At 41.3% G+C, this 17,907-nt stretch overlaps 1 protein-coding gene across 3 annotated transcripts in view; it reads right to left on the reverse strand.

Annotated features, from left to right (window-relative positions):
* ACTN2 (actinin alpha 2) overlaps positions 1–17,907 on the reverse strand; it is a 75,166-nt gene that overhangs the window by 40,671 nt on the left and 16,588 nt on the right. For 2 of the 3 annotated variants that reach the window (XM_024233210.3, XM_024233214.3), the window contains exons 2-4: positions 3,528–3,642; positions 2,490–2,609; positions 1,310–1,396 (exon numbers count right to left, since the gene is read on the reverse strand). In XM_024233210.3, the coding sequence (XP_024088978.1) occupies positions 1,310–1,396; positions 2,490–2,609; positions 3,528–3,642 (322 nt within the window). Of the gene's footprint in view, positions 1–1,309; positions 1,397–2,489; positions 2,610–3,527; positions 3,643–17,907 lie in introns of those variants that run through there. The other variant, XM_063724558.1, reaches the window with a different exon arrangement.

The raw sequence follows: 17,907 nt of genomic DNA on the forward strand, positions 1-17,907 counted from the left end.
ATTGTTTTAATGCCATTAGATTTTAGTTTGACTTTTAGATGACATAAGTGGGTCTCCGGTGCCAGAAGGGAATAATTGAAGTGAATTTGAAGGTCCGTAAGGGCAAGTACTGCAGGCTTCATGTCAGCTGGTACAAGTAGGCAAAGTGTTGTTTCTTAATGTTTTTGGTTGATGAGTACCTAAAATCACTTAAAAAGACCAGAGTCTCACGTCTGTAATCCCAGCACTTTGGGAGGCCGAGGCAGGCGGATCATGAGGTCAGGAGATCGAGACCATCCTGGCTAACACGGTGAAACCCAGTCTCTACTAAAAATATGAAAAATTAGCCAGCATGGTGGTGGGCGCCTGTAGTCCTAGCTACTCGCGAGGCTGAGGCAGGAGAATGGCGTGAACCCAGAAGGCAGAGCTTGCAGTGAGCCGAAATCACACCACTGAACTCCAGCCTGGGTGCCAGAGTGAGACTCCGTCTCAAAAAAAAAAAAAAGAAACCAGAGTCAGAGGCTACTCTGGCCTGGGCAGAATTATAAAAAATAACGTCTCCACCCCTTACCACTCAGGTACCTGGTTACCTACTGGATTACAGAGTCAGAAGGGGCCAAATAGTTGGACAATGCAGATAGCCCTGAAACACATTCTGCAGTTATACACTTTGTGATTTGAGGGCCAAACAGGCAAAGTTCTAATTTTAAGAATGCCAATTTGACACTTTTCAACAGTGCTGAATTCATCAAAATACTTGGGAGTGTAGTTGGTGTAAAAGACTAAAGATTTTTATCTTCAGTGGCAGTGTCAAGGATTAAGATTCTATGATAATGATGAAACAGTAGTTAGGCCAAAAGATACAGTGACAATAGAGGTCTTGTTTAAAAAGAAAAAGAAGAGAAAAGAAAAAGAGAGGGAGAGAGATAGGGAGGAAGAAAGTTAAGGAAATAACAAACATGGGTTGCAACAGATTCTTTTTTTATACCGGGGGAAAAAAAGTGTTTCAGTTGTAAGACTAAATAACTCTGCCATAGCTGTAAATTTACTAGTATAATAAGCAATCAAGAAGCTCAATAAATGCTCATTTTAAAAAGCAACTTCTGTTCTGAACATGTGCTCATCTTTTGCAAACCGATTCCACCCCCATGAATGAAACAGTGCTGCTGAGGTCTTTTCCTATACACATACAAAATTTATAAGAACCCACATACATGTCTCTCATTCAATCATGTAAGTGACTGTTGGACTTTAAAATATCTTGCTCAAATTTTAATTCACAAGCTCAATTTACAGATTATACAATTAGACTTTCAACCATGTCTTTTACCTTCAACCGAAATATCCTGAATAGCAAAGCGAAGGATGATGGTCCAGATCATACCCAGGGTCATTTTCACGTTGCCATCAACAATTTCTGCAGGTAAGAAAACAACAAATTAATGTAAAGATAACATAGTCAGTACATAACTTTTTTCCTATATATAAATTTTGACTTCAGAGCTATTGGAAAATGTGCATATGGAAAGACCAGCTTACGTTTTTATAAGCATCGCAGTGTGTCTGGTTATAAATACGGTATTCATAACCAAATGTCTCTAGTTTAAATAAATTCTAAGTTAATAATAAGCACAAATCTTGCATATGTATTATCAGTGAAAACCACCCAGGAGTTTCCAAAGTTTTAAGATGCAATAGCTAAGGATTTTTTTTTTTTTTTTTTTGAGATGGAGTCTCACTCTGTCGCCCAGGCTGCAGTGCAGTGACACAACCGTGGCTCACTGCAACCTCCGCCTCCTGGGATCAAGCAATTCTCCTGCCTCAGCCTCCTGAGTAGCTGGGACTACAAGGACTACAGGCATGCGCCACCACACCCAGCTAATTTTTTGTAAATTTAGTAGAGACGGGGTTTCACCATGTTGGCCAGGCTGGTCTTGAACTCCTAACCTCAGGTGATCTGCCCGCCTCAGCCTCTCAAAGTGTTGGGATGAGCATGAGCCACTGTGCCCAGCCACGAGCTAAAGTTTTAAATAATCAAATAAAGATAACACAGTCTCAGCTTTACCCTGACCCTTCTTAACGGCGTTCCGCAGCTGACAAGTAGCAGGAGTCAGTCGTGCATACGGAGATATGGGTGGAAATCTCAGCTCCCGCTGACCTCACCAAATTCCCAGTCTCCCACAGAGAACAAAGAGGACACTTCCTTCCTATTAGTTAGTTCTTATTAAGAGTCATTGGGATGTGTAAGTTCTTTCTCAGTCCTTTAAGTCTTCTGAAGATGACAGCATTATATTTAATTCTATGCCTTACAAAGAACCTAGAGCTTAGTCTCCCACTCATGGTACCATTTGTTCTTATCTTTGTGCGCCGAGCGCCCTAGGAGAGAGCCTGATACAAGTCAGGTACAGTAAATGGTGAAAGGGAGGGAAGAAGGGGAGAATTCAAGTTGCAGCCCACACCTACGCTATGAGGTCAGTGTGGCAGACAGGACCACCCACCACACCTCTCACCTTCTGCGCCGATGGACACCAGTTTCACCCCTTTGCTGGCTATGTAATCCAAAGCTTTGTTGACATTAGCAATTTTGTGGAACCGCATTTTTCCCCGGTCAGGTTTGGGCAGCCTTTCCCCTGTTGGATGAAAAGAGAATCATGCAGACAGAGACAGTGACCTCTTTATGCGGAATCAAGATGCCAAAACTAAGCATCCATTTTTTCCTTAAAAAGAGATGGTTACATGACTATTTCTGATGTGTGCCTGGTCTCTCTAAATCACAGCAATGAGGGAACACTAACCCAAAAACTTTCAGAATCAAATGGACCAGCAGGGAGCCATACTATGAAGGACACATGCTTTTCAGATCTGCAGGAAGAGTCTGGTTTGGCCCATGATCCAACTTACAAATGAGTAAAAAGAGAAGCTTGTTAGAGTCCCTGGAGTATTCAGAGTTGCTGGCTAACGGTTAGACGAAGTCAGGATGGCCTAGTTAAAATCACAGAGGTGGCTGCCAGGGCTCGTTCGACACCTGATTATGAAGATATATGGATCAGGGCAGATCTGCCATAATCCTTCCCAGTCACACTTCTCCAAAGGTGATCCATTCTCTAGTCCAAAGTCTAAATCAGCCAATTGAAATTCAGGACAAATCATAGCCCCACTGGGATTTTAGCTTATATGTTCAGAGTTCTGCCAACATGTACAGTAGATTTTTGGATACAAGCTGATTCCTGGAATACACTATAGCTGGACGAAGAGTAGAAAGGGCAGCATGGAGGGAGTCATGTGAAGTCATTTTTTCTTCTCTTATTTTGTTTCAAGCTTGGTGGTATAAATATTATTTTAATAAGTCATTTTTAAAGAGAATTCACTCCTTTTTTAGAACAGAAAAATAACTCCGGGCAGATTGTTCTTTGGAAGGTTTTCTTTGGCAATAATACCACGTTCTTGCCCAGCCAAGTTCAAAGCGAACTTCTGATGTAGTCATCTTTAAATAGATGCTCACCTACTGATAACACATGAAAGCATAGGATGGGATATATAACACCAACCTGAGATGACTTCCAAAAGCAGCATGAGCTTAAGGCCATTCCTGAAGTCTTCTTCGATGTTCTCAATCTGGGTGCCAGCTTTCCTTAGGTGGGAGTTACACCAGGCAGTGAAGGTCTGCAAAGAAAACCAAACATGGTTTAGCACAGGCCCATGGGATTTCAGATCCCTTCCTCACAGACAACACTTGACACCTTACACGTTCTTGGAAATCTACAAGGCTGGGGCTGCTTGGGCTTCTAGAGGATGGAGAATTTGATGGAAAGAAGAACTGGAAACCCAAAAGAATGATTTTAGTAAATTTTCCACTTTAGAGACAAAAACTCTCTTATTGGTTATTCCAACCTGAAGAATTTTTGCCTTCCGTTTAAAAAGACACCACATTTATACCTGTATCTTCACCTTTTAAAAACCTTTTACTTTGTAGAAAAGATAGATTAAATTAAGATGTGCTTATTTCTTGCTCACAAATATGCAAAATATGCTTGCTTGCAGCAGAATAGATGAATAAATAACAGTGTTTTGTTTTGTTTTGTTTTGGAGACAGGGTCATCCAGCTCTGTCACCCAGGCTGGAGAACAGTGGTGTGATCACGGCTCACTGCAGCCTCAACCTCCCAGGCTCAACTGATCTTCCTGCCTCAGCCCCCTAAGTAGCTGGGACTATAAGCATGCACAATCACACCTAGTTAATTTTTTTTTAGAGATGGGGTCTTGCTATGTTGCCCAGGCTGGTCTCAAACTCCTAGACTCAAGCAATCCTCTTGCCTCAGCCTCCCAAAGTGCTGGGATTACAGGCATGAGCCACCATGCAGTCTAAATAATGTTTAAAGAATGTTCAAAGGCCAGGTGTGATGACTCACGCCTGTAATCCCAGCACTTTGGGAGGCTGAGGCAGGCAGATCACTTGAGGTCAGGAGTTCGAGACCAGCCTGGCCAACATGGTAAAACCCCATCTCTACTAAAAATACAAAAATTAGCTGGGTGTGGTAGCGTGCGCCTGTAGTCCCAGCTACTCAGGAGGCTGAGGCAGGAAAATAGCTTGAAACCAGGAGGCAGAGGTTGCAGTGAGCCAAGATCACACGACTGCACTCCAGCCTGGGTGACAGAGTGAGACTCCACCTCAAAAAAGAAAAAAAAAAATGTTCAAAACATCTTGCTTTAGAGGAGAGGGTGGGTGATATTGTGTAGCAGAAAGAAGAGAGAAGGGACCCATAACCAGTGATAACCTAGAACTAGTTTATATTGGGTGAACAACAGTTTTAAGCTACTAATTAAATCAATTAAACAAATTTGCAGTATAGTCTATCATTGAAAAAATAGTAACAATAACCTCCTACAAGCATATTCCAAGCACTGGAATAGATCCTGGATCTCAAAGGTGACTATATTCAACCCCGCCTTTGGAAGGGATCACAGTCCAGTCATATTAACAAATTACTAGGGCAAATCTTCAGCTGAAAATGGACCATATATTAAGTGACATCCAAAGTTATTCTGTTTATTTTTCCAGCTTCTTTTAACTTGGCTTCCACTTGTGCCCTATTTCCTGCCAAAACCAGATTAGAAATGTTTCTGGCAGCTGCTGGCTAAGCATGTAAAATGTCCCCTCATCCCACAACAGCTGCTGGGCTCGAGAACAAAGTACCTGGCACATCAAACTGGGGAGTAGGGGACACACAAACAGGGTTTGTGTTCAAGATGAAAACGTCAATCTATCAAAAACAGGCTGCTTCTAAGTCAGACTTCAGAAAGACAAAGTGTCCGTAAAATGATTTTCCTGGGTAATAAAGAGGATTTTCAAATCTGACTAATAGTTCCTCCTTTCAAGAAGGAGGTGACAGCATTTAATTCAAGGACAAAAAAAAAAAAAAAAAGAAGGGATTTTTTGGATTTACAGTAATAAATTTTACCTTGAGAGCCTAAACTAACAATGATTTCTAAGCTTTAGTCAGGTCTAAACAGAAAAGATACTCTAAGCCATACACTTCATTTTTTTTTTTTTTTTTTTTTTTTTTTTTGAGATGGAGTCTTGCTTATCTCCCAGGCTGGAGTGCAGTGGCGTGATCTCGGCTCACTGCAACCTCTGCCTCCTGGGTTCAAGTGATTCTCCCGCCTCAACCACCCTAGTAGCTAGGAATACAGGTGCCTGCCACCACACCTAGCTAATTTTTGTATTTTTAGTAGAGACGGGGTTTTGCCATGTTGGCCAGACTGGTCTTAAACTCCTGACTTCAGGTGATCCGCCTGCCTCGGCCTCTCAAAGTGCTGGGATTACAGGCATAAGCCACCACACTCGGTCTTAAGCCACATACTTTAGATCTATACCCAATCAATGTGGTAGCTCCTAGCCACAAGTAGCCACTTAAACTTAGACTAATTAAAATAAAATTTAAAAATTAGCTCCTCAGTTGCACAAGTCATGTTTTAAGTGATCAAAAGCCACATGTGGCTAGTAGTATTGGATGGTGCAAATATACAACATTCCGATCATCACAGAAAATTCTATTGGACAACACTATAGATAATTAAGTTTTGTTTTTTGAAGGTAAGATTATGATAAGAATTCATTATTTATTTTTTAACATATTAATTTTATGTATTTATTTTTTGAATGAGTAATAAGTTTCCTTGGTTCAAAACTTCAAGTGGTAACGGGGTGGGGGGAGGGGGGAGGGATAGGATTAGGAGAGATATCTAATGTTAAATGACGAGTTAATAGGTGCGGCACACCAACATGGCACATGTATACCTAAGTAACAAACCTGCACGTTGTGCACATGTACCCTAAACCTTAAAGTATAATTAAAAACAAAAAAGGAAAAAAAAATTCAAGTGGTACAAAAGGGTTTAAAAAAAATCCATCCTCTCACCTTTGTTCCTTGGCTACCCAATGCCCTACTCCATGAGGAATGAAGCTATCAGTCTCTCGCATATCCCTTCAGTGGTATCTGTGTATACATAAACACACAGTGAGGAATGAAGCTATCAGTCTCTCGCATATCCCTTCAGTGGTATCTGTGTATACATAAACACACAGTGAGGAATGAAGCTATCAGTCTCTCGCATATCCCTTCAGTGGTATCTGTGTATACATAAACACACAGTGAGGAATGAAGCTATCAGTCTCTCGCATATCCCTTCAGTGGTATCTGTGTATACATAAACACACAGTGAGGAATGAAGCTATCAGTCTCCTGCATATATCCCTTCAGTGGTATCTGTGTATACATAAACACACAGTGAGGAATGAAGCTATCAGTCTCTCGCATATCCCTTCAGTGGTATCTGTGTATACATAAACACACAGTGAGGAATGAAGCTATCAGTCTCTCGCATATCCCTTCAGTGGTATCTGTGTATACATAAACACACAGTGAGGAATGAAGCTATCAGTCTCTCGCATATCCCTTCAGTGGTATCTGTGTATACATAAACACACAGTGAGGAATGAAGCTATCAGTCTCTCGCATATCCCTTCAGTGGTATCTGTGTATACATAAACACACAGTGAGGAATGAAGCTATCAGTCTCCTGCATATATCCCTTCAGTGGTATCTGTGTATACATAAACACACAGTGAGGAATGAAGCTATCAGTCTCCTGCATATCCCTTCAGTGGTACCTGTGTATACATAAACACAGTGAGGAATGAAGCTATCAGTCTCTCGCATATCCCTTCAGTGGTATCTGTGTATACATAAACACACAGTGAGGAATGAAGCTATCAGTCTCTTGCATATCCCTTCAGTGGTATCTGTGTATACATAAACACACAGTGAGGAATGAAGCTATCAGTCTCTCGCATATCCCTTCAGTGGTATCTGTGTATACATAAACACACAGTGAGGAATGAAGCTATCAGTCTCTTGCATATCCCTTCAGTGGTATCTGTGTATACATAAACACACAGTGAGGAATGAAGCTATCAGTCTCTCGCATATCCCTTCAGTGGTATCTGTGTATACATAAACACACAGACACACATGTCTTTTTTTTCCCTTTGGTCCCTTTAACACAAATCATAGGATACACATCGTTCTATACTTTGCTTGGCACAGTGGCTCATGCCTGTAATCCCAGCACTTTGGGAGGCCAAAGTGGGTGGATCACTTGAGATCAGGAGTGCGAGACCAGCCTGACCAACATGGAGAAACCCTGTCTCTACTAAAAATACAAAACTAGCTGTACATGATGATGCACACCTGTAATCCCAGCTACTCGGGAGGCTGAGGCAGGAGAATTGCTTGAACCCGGGAGGCAGAGGTTGCAGTGAGCCAAGATCGTGCCATTGCACTACAGCCTGGGAAACAAGAGTGAAACTCCGTCTCAAAAGAAAAAAAAACAAAACAATAAAACAAATGAACAATATATATAACCTAGAGATCATTCCATATCAGTAGAAATTCTTTGTTTTTATGGCTGTATAGTATTCCACTGTAGTGTATAAACTGTATTTTATGTAACTAGCTCCCTATGAATGAATATTTGGGTTGTTTCCAGATAATTAAGTTATTACAGTAAAGTACACCCTGGGCCCCATCTTCAGCAAGTAAAACTACTTTAAAGGAATTTTTAAAACTGACAATATTAAGATTAATCACATACCTGAGTTTTTGGGAAAGGCACAAAAGAACAGTAGGTTGTTAAAAAAAAAAAACGCAACTGATGGAGAGAACATATAATGATATAAACATTTATAAAGTTTTTAAAATTTAAATTCTACTTAAAAAGTGGGCAAATATTGCTGGTGAAAGTCATCATACTTTGTCTGTTATTTAAGTCTCTTCATAATACAGGCATCAGAAGCACTTCTGGATATATCCCTAAAAGCTGCTCAAGAAATCCCAAGCTTGCTGACCCCACACCACAGAAAGTCTGTTTGAAACTACCTGTTTTTTGTTTGTTTGTTTGTTTCTGTAAAGAGATAAGAAGGTCTCGCTCTGTCACCCAGGCTGGAGTGCAGTGGTGCTATCACAGCTCACTGCAGCTTTGAATTCCTGGGCTCAGCGATCCTCCCACCTCAGCCTCCTGAGTTGATACTACCTTTTTATAGATATACATACAATGAAGGTAATTTACCATAGGTAATTATCCACTTGTTCAAATCCAGAGAAGGTCAATTTATTTAGTTAAGCCTAATGAAGTTTCCCTATCTTTAATGAATACTCATAAGAGTCAACAAAGGTGGTGACTAACTTAAATGCAGAAAAAAGACTCCAGCTGTTCTGTGGTAATAGCTTATAAAGAGCCCAGTGCCCTTTGAAAATGAATTTTAAGCTTTATTAGAATGTTTAATTTTTATTCTATTTCCTGTTTTAATTACCATTGCCTAGGGAGACTGTTCCTACGCATCCCCTATCACCCCTGTTTCCGTGAAAAGTCTGTTAATCATGGAGAAGATAAAAACAACAGTAGCAACAAAACCCCACACATCTGACTCGAAGCCTTCTTTGTGAACTTTCTTGTTGTTTGTATTGCAACATGCATCTTCAGGGTTCTTGAAAAGTAAACCTCAGAGAACTAAAGTGGGAATGAAAGTGGGTCCACGCGATTCTGGAGGCAGGCTCTTCAGCTTAAAACAGATTACCAAGCCATATGTCCTTTCTTAAGGGAAATGGTGCTTTACTGAATCAGACACAGACCATGGAGGAAAGAGGCCAATGTCTCCTCAACTTATAGCTCAATCCAGAAGCTGCCCTGGCACATGCGGAACCCTCTAACCTCCTCTCTTGTTTTCAACTTAAAGCCTCCTCTACCTCTCTCCTGAATAACAGCTTATTCCCTGTTTCTCTGCACCTAGCCATAAATATAAACACTTTCAGCATCCCAAAAGTAGGCACATAAAAGGTTTCAGAGCCACAAAAAGAAGACCGAGATGGGAAACCACAAAACCATCTATCCCCAGAAAGAAAAGACAGATGTTTGCAGTCCTGGCTGGGCGTGGTGGCTCACACCTGTAATCCCAGCATTTTGGGAGGCCGAGGTGGGTGGATCACTTGAGGCCAGGAGTTCAAGACCAGCCTGACCAACACGGTGAAACCCCACCTCTACTAAAAATATAAAAACTTAGCCTGGCATGGTGGCGCATGCCTGTAATCTCAGCTACTCAGGAGACTGAGGCAAGAATCGCTTGAACCCAGGAGGCGGAGGCTGCAGTGAGCCAAGATGGTGCCACTGCACTCCAGCTTAGGCAACAGAGTGAGCCTCTGTCGCAAAAAAAATAAAAATAAAAAATAAAAAGACATGTTTCTAGTCCTTACCACCCACCACAGAAGTTAAGACAAAGCTAAGGAAAACAGTATTCAACAGTGTTCTATAGATGGAAATGCGGTGGAAGACAGTCTCACTATGTATATTCCTTAGACAGCTGGAACAAATATTAGGATCTCTTTCCTAAACATAAAGAATTGCAACCAGTGAGTCCCTGGCCAGGGTGTGCAGTCTGTGGGTGCAGATGCTCTCCACTGGCTATACAGGCCTTCCCTGGATGCAGATGGAAACTCTCCTGGGCACCACGTTCCTGTGCCTTGGAGTCATGCAGATGCTTTCATGTGTAAGGAATGAAGGATACTCAAATGATCAGCAGTCTCTGCCTCCATTATATTCCTGAACATGATCTAGAACAGTGGTCCCCAACTTTTTTGGCACCAGGGACCGGTTTCGTGGAAGACAATTTTTCCACGGATGGGGGGGTAGGGAAGGGGGATGGTTTCAGGTTGAAACTGTTCCACCTCAGATCATCAGGCATTTGATTCTCATAAAGAGTGCACAACGTAGATTTCTGGCACACACAGTTCACAGTAGGGTTTGCACTCCTATGAGAATCTGATGCTGCCGCTGATCTGACAGGAGGCAGAGCTCAGGTGGTAATTCGGGCCATGGGGAGCAGCTTCTGCTCACTTGGTCATCCGCTGCTCACCTCCTGCTGTGCAGCCCGGTTCCTAACAGGTCATGGACCAGTACCAGTCCACAGTCCGGGGTTTGTGAGCCCCTGATCTGGAGACCCAGAGGATGTTCCTCAACCTCCAAAACATGGTGGTTGAGGAAATATCAGTTGAAGGGGTTTTCCAGAAGCATTTGCTGGCTACAATTGTCAGTCTCATTCAATGGCTTGGAGGACTTGCTAGCAAAGTCCCTAATCCATGGGAACTACAAGAGTATTGCTTTTCTCAAAGTGAAATTATGTAACAGGACAATCAGCACAACGTGCTTAACGGCAAAAAGAAAATGTGCATGTCCTTACTGAATTGTTGAGACAAACCAGTGTTATTCAATCGCTATGCATTTGTATTTTATTTCTTTTTAAGTTAATGAAGCCTACAGTCACGTCAACCTACATTCCCTAAGGTAAAGGTAGGAAAAGTCTTTTAATCAAAATGAGTGAAAAATGTGATTTATTTACATCATCCTCTTTGACTACGCATATGCACAATTTTACCTAGAAGAGATTATTACCTAGGTACACAGTCGGGGACCTGAAAAATCAATCATGAGTCTGACATGGTTCCCTGAATATCAGTCCATTTCACTTTTCAGTGAATTATTAATTCTTTTAGCAATACGGTTCTAAGCCTGGGCTGGCTTCTGTAAAACTATCTGTTCAACCTTCATCATTCCATTTTCTCCAAAAAAAAAAAAAAAAAAAGGCAACATATCTATACATTTCCTTTATACTTCTTTAACTAGCTTTTTCTTTAGTGATAATTACATAAAATAATCATTTCAGATCACATTTCCTAAAATGGAAACTCATCCTAGACACAGGGCTTTTCTGAATGAAATGAACCAGAGTCTGCTGAGGACTGGGATACCCGGGCACAGCAGAAAACTCAGGGGTGAGCAGGCCTGAAGAACACGTAGCTTTTAAACCTACCAATTATAAGACAGCATTGTCTGTCAGGTGAAAAATGGTCTGGGGTGCTGCTGAGTGTTCTCTGTTGAAGTTGCATATCATTTACTTTCCTCAGGGAGCTGAGACATCAAGAGGTCTGCTCGGTCAATTCCAAGCCTTCCCCAACACTCATCACAACCTGCATCCTGTGGGGTGGGACAACCAAGCCCCAGCTATAGCAGCAGTGGTCCCCGAAATGGGGCACAGAGGACAGGCAGAGCTCGGTCCAGCCTGCAGTCATGGCTCAGAACTCGAATTGTATTTCTGACTCTGACACCATGCAATTATTTGTCCTTCACATCCTGATTCTTTCCCAGCTATATATATATATATATACATATATGTACATATATACAGTCATTTGTCATGATCAGCTTTATGAAATAGTTCAAAAGATCACTGCGAGGAGAAGAAAGAGGCCGGCCAACACTACCTGTGTGTCACGAGGGTTCTGAACACCCTCTCGTGTGAAACTACCGGAAACCATTGGAAACCACAACTCTGTTAAACTGCTGTTCTAAAAATGCTCCATTTATTTTTTTATTTATAGCAATCACTTTAATAGTGTTCTTTTCCACTTCACAAATTCCCAATTTGCCAAGATTACCTCTAATCAGTTTCCTGGTTCTTTCTAAATATTAGAAAAGTAAGGAGGCTCTGGAAAGCTGCATATGTTGTAAAAATCACGGACTAAAGTGGAAGAGAAAGGTCAAAGCCATCTCTCCAGTGCAATTTCAGCTTTACCCTTAAGAAAGGAGGCTCTGCCCTCATAGAGAATAGGTGGCCTAACCGTCTGTGAGGGCAAAAAGTCCTGCAATCTGCGTGGAGCAGAACATACTGGTTCACTACAGAGCGTCTCAATCTCCCCAGCCAGCAAGGCCCAAAAGGTACATACATCACACGAACTGCACTGGATGCAGTAACATCTCAACCAATGAGCTGCCCCAGAATCACCAGCAGCAACCTTACATTTAAATGTTCAGACACTCAGCCATCTTGAAAAACATTTAGAGAGTGTTGGCATCTACACTAAAATCAAGAAAGTCTACATTAACATCAAGGAAGTTCTCTAGATCCAGAAGCCACTCACAGTGGTGACTAACCATTCAGCATAACGAAAACTGAATAATCATGACTTTGAAAATATCCCTCCAAATCTTCAATGTTGCCAAGTACTCAGATACACCTTTCAACTATCTACACAAAATTTTAAAAATTTAATCAAAGTAAGGATTATGTAAATGAGTGTGTTAATCCCAAGGATTTTGCTTGTGCTACAATCAATTATCAGGATGTCCTGGAAGTCCATTCGAGGCCTTAATGTTCTCATAACTTACATAACTAGGCATCTAACTACGCAGCAGCCCTTTTATTCTCTGCCCACGAATCTCTGCTTGGTCTCCAAGGTCCTATTAGATAACATGGTATGCAACAGCTCAGTTCAGCAATCCCTAAAAAAACACAGCCCTTAAATCTGAACCCTGGCTTCGTGACCAGCTTAGCGTCTAGTGTGGATAAGTCGGCTCTTCTCTCTGTGGCTTGTTCCCTCCCCCAAGAAACGCACTATGATGGCCGAGTGCGGTGGCTCACGCCTGTAATCCCAGCACTTTGGAAGGCCGAGGCGGGTGGATCACGAGGTCTAGGAGTTCGAGACCAGCCTGGCCAATATGGTGACACCCCGTCTCTACTAAAAATACAAAAATTAGCCGGGCATGGTGTCTTGCGCCGGTAGTTCCAGCTACTCGGGAGGCTGAGGCAGAAGAATTGCTTGAACCCAGGAGGCGGAGGTTGCAGTGAGCCAAGATGGTGCCGCTGCACTCCAGCCTGGGTGATAGAGTGAGACTCCATCTCAAAAAAAAAAAAAAAAAAAAAGAAAAGAAAGAAAAGAAAAGCACTATGAATCTAACTCAATTAGTTTGCTGTGAGGTACGATGGATTATAAGAGACTAGGAAACATTTCTATGTGCCATAAAAATACAAAGAAGAGCAATCAGTGACGGCAATTCCAAGAAACTTGAGTGGTGCCGTGGGGTTTAAACTGAAAGAGAATTAAATCATTCTAAAATCTTACTCAGGTAGGGCGAGATTGCTCAGAAAAATAAAGACAGCCTATAGTCACGATTTAAGCCTACTTGAGCATAGGAGATATTCCGCCTCCAATAACTAAGGAAAAACATGCTGTTGCTTAGCACAATTCATGGAATGTTGCTGCAGAAAGAAAAGGGGTGCAAGAAGGTCTGTGATCTAAGAATCCAGAACCCTGCCAATTCTTCATCTTTTCCAGATTCATCACAAGTATTCATACCCCTGCTGGAGAGCAAAGAGCATCATTAACATATCTTCATTTCCTCTGGTTAGAAAGTGTTTAGAACATCCTTTTTTACCTATAGGGGGCAAAAATATTGCCCACGCAATTGAAATAAACTTATTATTAAGGGACAATTAAAATAATGGGTGACATTTGAATCATGACTTGGTTCATAATACACCAGGTCCAAAGAGCCTTAAAATTAACTCTTGTAAAAAGGCAAATCCCATTGCTTTCCATTGCAAAAGGAAGACCCACAACCAGTTTCCCAGGCTGTTACTTATCTGTATGCATACATATTATTAATCAAACAACCCAACACAAGGTAGTCTCTAATCCTGCCTTATTCACCTCTGCCATCACTCAGAAAACCCAGCACCCAGCAGGTGCACCTGCATTTGCACACACAGAGCCTGTACCTATTAAAGTTTTCAATACTTCCAAGTTTAAACTGTGATGATCTCAGTTATAAATAAAGTGGAACTTCAACAGTATCAAAAAGCTGCTTTTATTAGGTTGGTGCAAAAGTAATTGCAGTTTTTACCATCAAAAGTAGTGAGTAAAATAATAGCTTGAGTTCCAGTTACATTGATATAGACACTGATATATACACTGATACATACCCAAAGACAAGGTAAGAGAAAGAAAGAGAGGTAGCCTTTTGTTCTGTCGATTCTCCCCGACAAACTCTGCCTGTATGCAGGATTCAGAGTCTCTTTCTACCCAATGCCATTGTATATCTAATGATCTCAAATTAAAGGGTAGGAAAGCTCACAAACAACTCAAGCATTTTCCAAGGCACCATGACCACCACCATTTGAACATTCTAAGAAATGCTGGTGAAAGTGACACACAGAGAAGCAGGGATCTTTGTTTTGGGCTCTGGACAGTGCTCAGAACACAGCAGCATTCAGTAACTATTTGTTGAATAAGATCCATTTGTCAGATTTTCTGGAACCAATCAAAGAGGATAGAAGTCAACATTTTTTTTTAATAAAAAGAAACCTGAGAAGCTAAAAATGTGTATCTGCTCAAGTTCCAGGTTTTTAAAATTTATTATTATCATATCAAACTTAACTACAGAATCCTTAAATGTTAAGAAAGATTCTATAATCTTGCCAAGAAAAAAAAAAAGAAAATACCTTGCAAAAATAACAGGCAACCTCACAGCTGAGGATACCTAAAAATAGAATCAGGCTAATGGATGACACTTTAAGTGGAGAGGTTAAAGATGGTTCTCCCAGCACTTGAAAAGATTGTCTTATCCAGATCTGGTTTTAATCAAATTCTGCACCACAAATTTCAGGCTTCCACTGCCAGGCTCACAACACTGATTTCCATTTAGTCCATGGGCTATTCAAAATACAGAAAGAAAGACACTAAGCTCTGAGACTGTATAACAGGAAACACTCTTTTCAGGGTTTTCAACAAAGCCAAATCTAGCCCCGACTAATACTGGTTTGGGGAATGACCTCTCCGATATATGGAATCACCCCCATAACTTCCAGAAAGGATGGAAACTATGGAATTTGGAAAGGTGAAATGCCTGATAAGGCGACTTTATACAGGGAAAAATCTATGCTCCAATGGGAAACTTGTGCATTGTCCATAAGCAGCCCTTCTAGGCTCTTCTACAAATCTACAGGTCACAGACAACTGATAGCAATGCAAAATAATTCTGTCTACAGACATTCAAATAAATCAAAGTAGAGGGACACTCCTCCTCCCACAGAAAAAAGGGCCCCTCCATGTGCACATTCATTTCACTCCCACTCCACAAATGTGTCTTACTCTTTGGATGCTCTTTTGGACTGGTTGTAATGGCTTACCAGTTTTCTCATTAATGAGTTGAAGAACATCTTTAAATATTCATCTTTATATTTGTACGAGAGTCATGATTCTACTTTTTAGAACTGTATTTTAATATTTTCTGGGTCTTTCTTCTAAGAAGAGTCCAACATTCCAATAAGCTAAAATATTCATTTTCTGATACAAATTTTATTAGTTTCTGTGATATTATATATATATATATTTATACGCACACAGGTATATATATATGTTTTGTCCATTGTTCCTGGCTCATAACTCTCATAGCCCTTGTTACAGTCTTTTGCTGTCATGTTAGGGTGGCTCAGGCCTCAGAAGGAGGCTTTCCCTAGAGGGACTCTGATTTTCCCTTGCCTTTCTGGCTTGGAGCTGGCCATAAAGCAATGATCTGACCTACCTTATCTGACTGTAGGTCATAAGACCCTCATTTCAGAAGAAGTCCTGCCACAAACCTGGGAGAAAGGAGGCTGCACAGAGAGGCTAAGAAGAGTCTGAACAGGCAGGCCTTGCGGGATTTCCGCTCAGCCTATTAGTATTAGATCACAGCCTTTTTGCCCAATCACATTTCCCTGTGGTTCTCCAAGCTTCAATTATGCCTATCCAGTGAGGTCTCCTTCAAAAGCCCACGAGGATGGAGTTTGGAGAGCTCCCAGGTAACTGAACACATGGAGGTTCCCGGAGGGTGACCTGCTGGGAAGGGCACAGAAGCTCTGCACCCCTTCCCCCTATACCTCACCCTATGCATCTCCTCATCAGTATCCTTTTACATCTCCCGTATCATAAGCCAGTAAATCTAAGTACCTGTTTCCTTGAGTTCTGTAAGCTGCTCTAGCAAATTGATCAAACCCAAAGAGGCATGAGAACCCCAATTTTAAGTTGGTTGGTCATTAGTTCTGGAGGCCTGGACTTGAGATGGTGTCTGAAGGGGGGCAGTCTTGCGGGACTGAGCCCTCAACCTGTGGGATCTGATGCAATCACCAAACGGACAGTGTCAGAATCAAATACACTGGAGTACACCCAGCTAGCGTACGGATTGCCTGCTTGGTGTACCGGGTGGCTGAAAGCGGGAGGAGACCACACACATTTGGTCACAGAAGTCTTCTGGGTTGATTGTTGCGGTGTGAGAAGAGAAAAAACAGTTTGAGTTTTTTCCACACTCAACTTCCATGAAGACAGAGAGTGATTAATACACAAGAATGATACACAGAACTGACGTCCATCATATGTTGATCTCTAATTACAGTATGCTTCCCTTGTCCTGTGAAACTAACGACTGTCTTAAGTTGAAGCTTAAGGCAGTTCCTTTTCCACGTCAAATTCTACATTTAAAACTCCGTATGCATCCTCATGTTCTCTCTTATCCTGATCACCATAAATAATACTAAATTTGGGTTGAATTATTTACCATTTTTCCTATTTCATAAAGATCTTACATTTATCAAGAAGCTAAAGTATTTCCATCTGTTAATTTCCTTCCTGCTTAAGAAAATTTCCTACAAACATTTTATTACCATTTGCAGAAGTCCTTAATACTCAGTCTCCTAATTCTGATTTTTCAGCTGCAATTACTTATCTCTACCTCTCTTTAATCCTCAAATTAGAGTGAAGCAACATAACAAGGTCACCAAACATTCGGAGCTGTGGATTCCTGAAGCTAGTTTGCAATTCAATCTAGCTCTACATTAATTCTAAGGGCGTTTTAAAATTCTTGAAACAAGATTTTAATTATTTAAAAAAAAAAAAAGAGCATTCTCTCTCCTAAATGAGGGTTAGCAAATGATCCTGATGAAACCCTCCCCCCACCTTTTAACTGTTAAATTCAAGAGTTAAGACTAGAAATATGAAGATTCTTCCCAAACTATTTTAGGGCTAGAAGCATATGTTAAACTAACCAAATTATCTTTAGAATCAAAGTCTAAGACATGTTTGCTCTAAAAGGCAAAAAAAAAAAAAAAAAAAAAAAAAGGTAGTAGGCCCAAAGGAACGCATGAAAGCTATTGGTGCCTGGTCATCTGAGCTTCAAGATTTTCTAAGCCAGGAGCCTGACTTAGCCACTAGCTGAATGTTGTGTGGGGTCACACCTGCCTCCCCCAGGCTGGCACAAACTACGTGGAGAATTCCTTTGAGGACTTTCTGGTAAGTAACCATATTAAGGCTCCCAACAAACAGCATTACATCTGATTGATCCTGAGCTGTGCTTCTCAAAATAACTTGTTCCCTTGGAGCCTGGGTAATTACGTGCAAGATGTGGCTCTGTGACAGGGCAGACCCAACTGTTGCTCAGTTTTAGGCAGCAGCAGCAGCATTTATTGTACTTTCCTCATTCTCTTCTTAGGGATGAATTCAAGCTAAAA

This window comes from Pongo abelii, chromosome 1, assembly GCF_028885655.2.
Source record: "Pongo abelii isolate AG06213 chromosome 1, NHGRI_mPonAbe1-v2.0_pri, whole genome shotgun sequence".
Lineage (NCBI taxonomy): Eukaryota > Metazoa > Chordata > Mammalia > Primates > Hominidae > Pongo > Pongo abelii.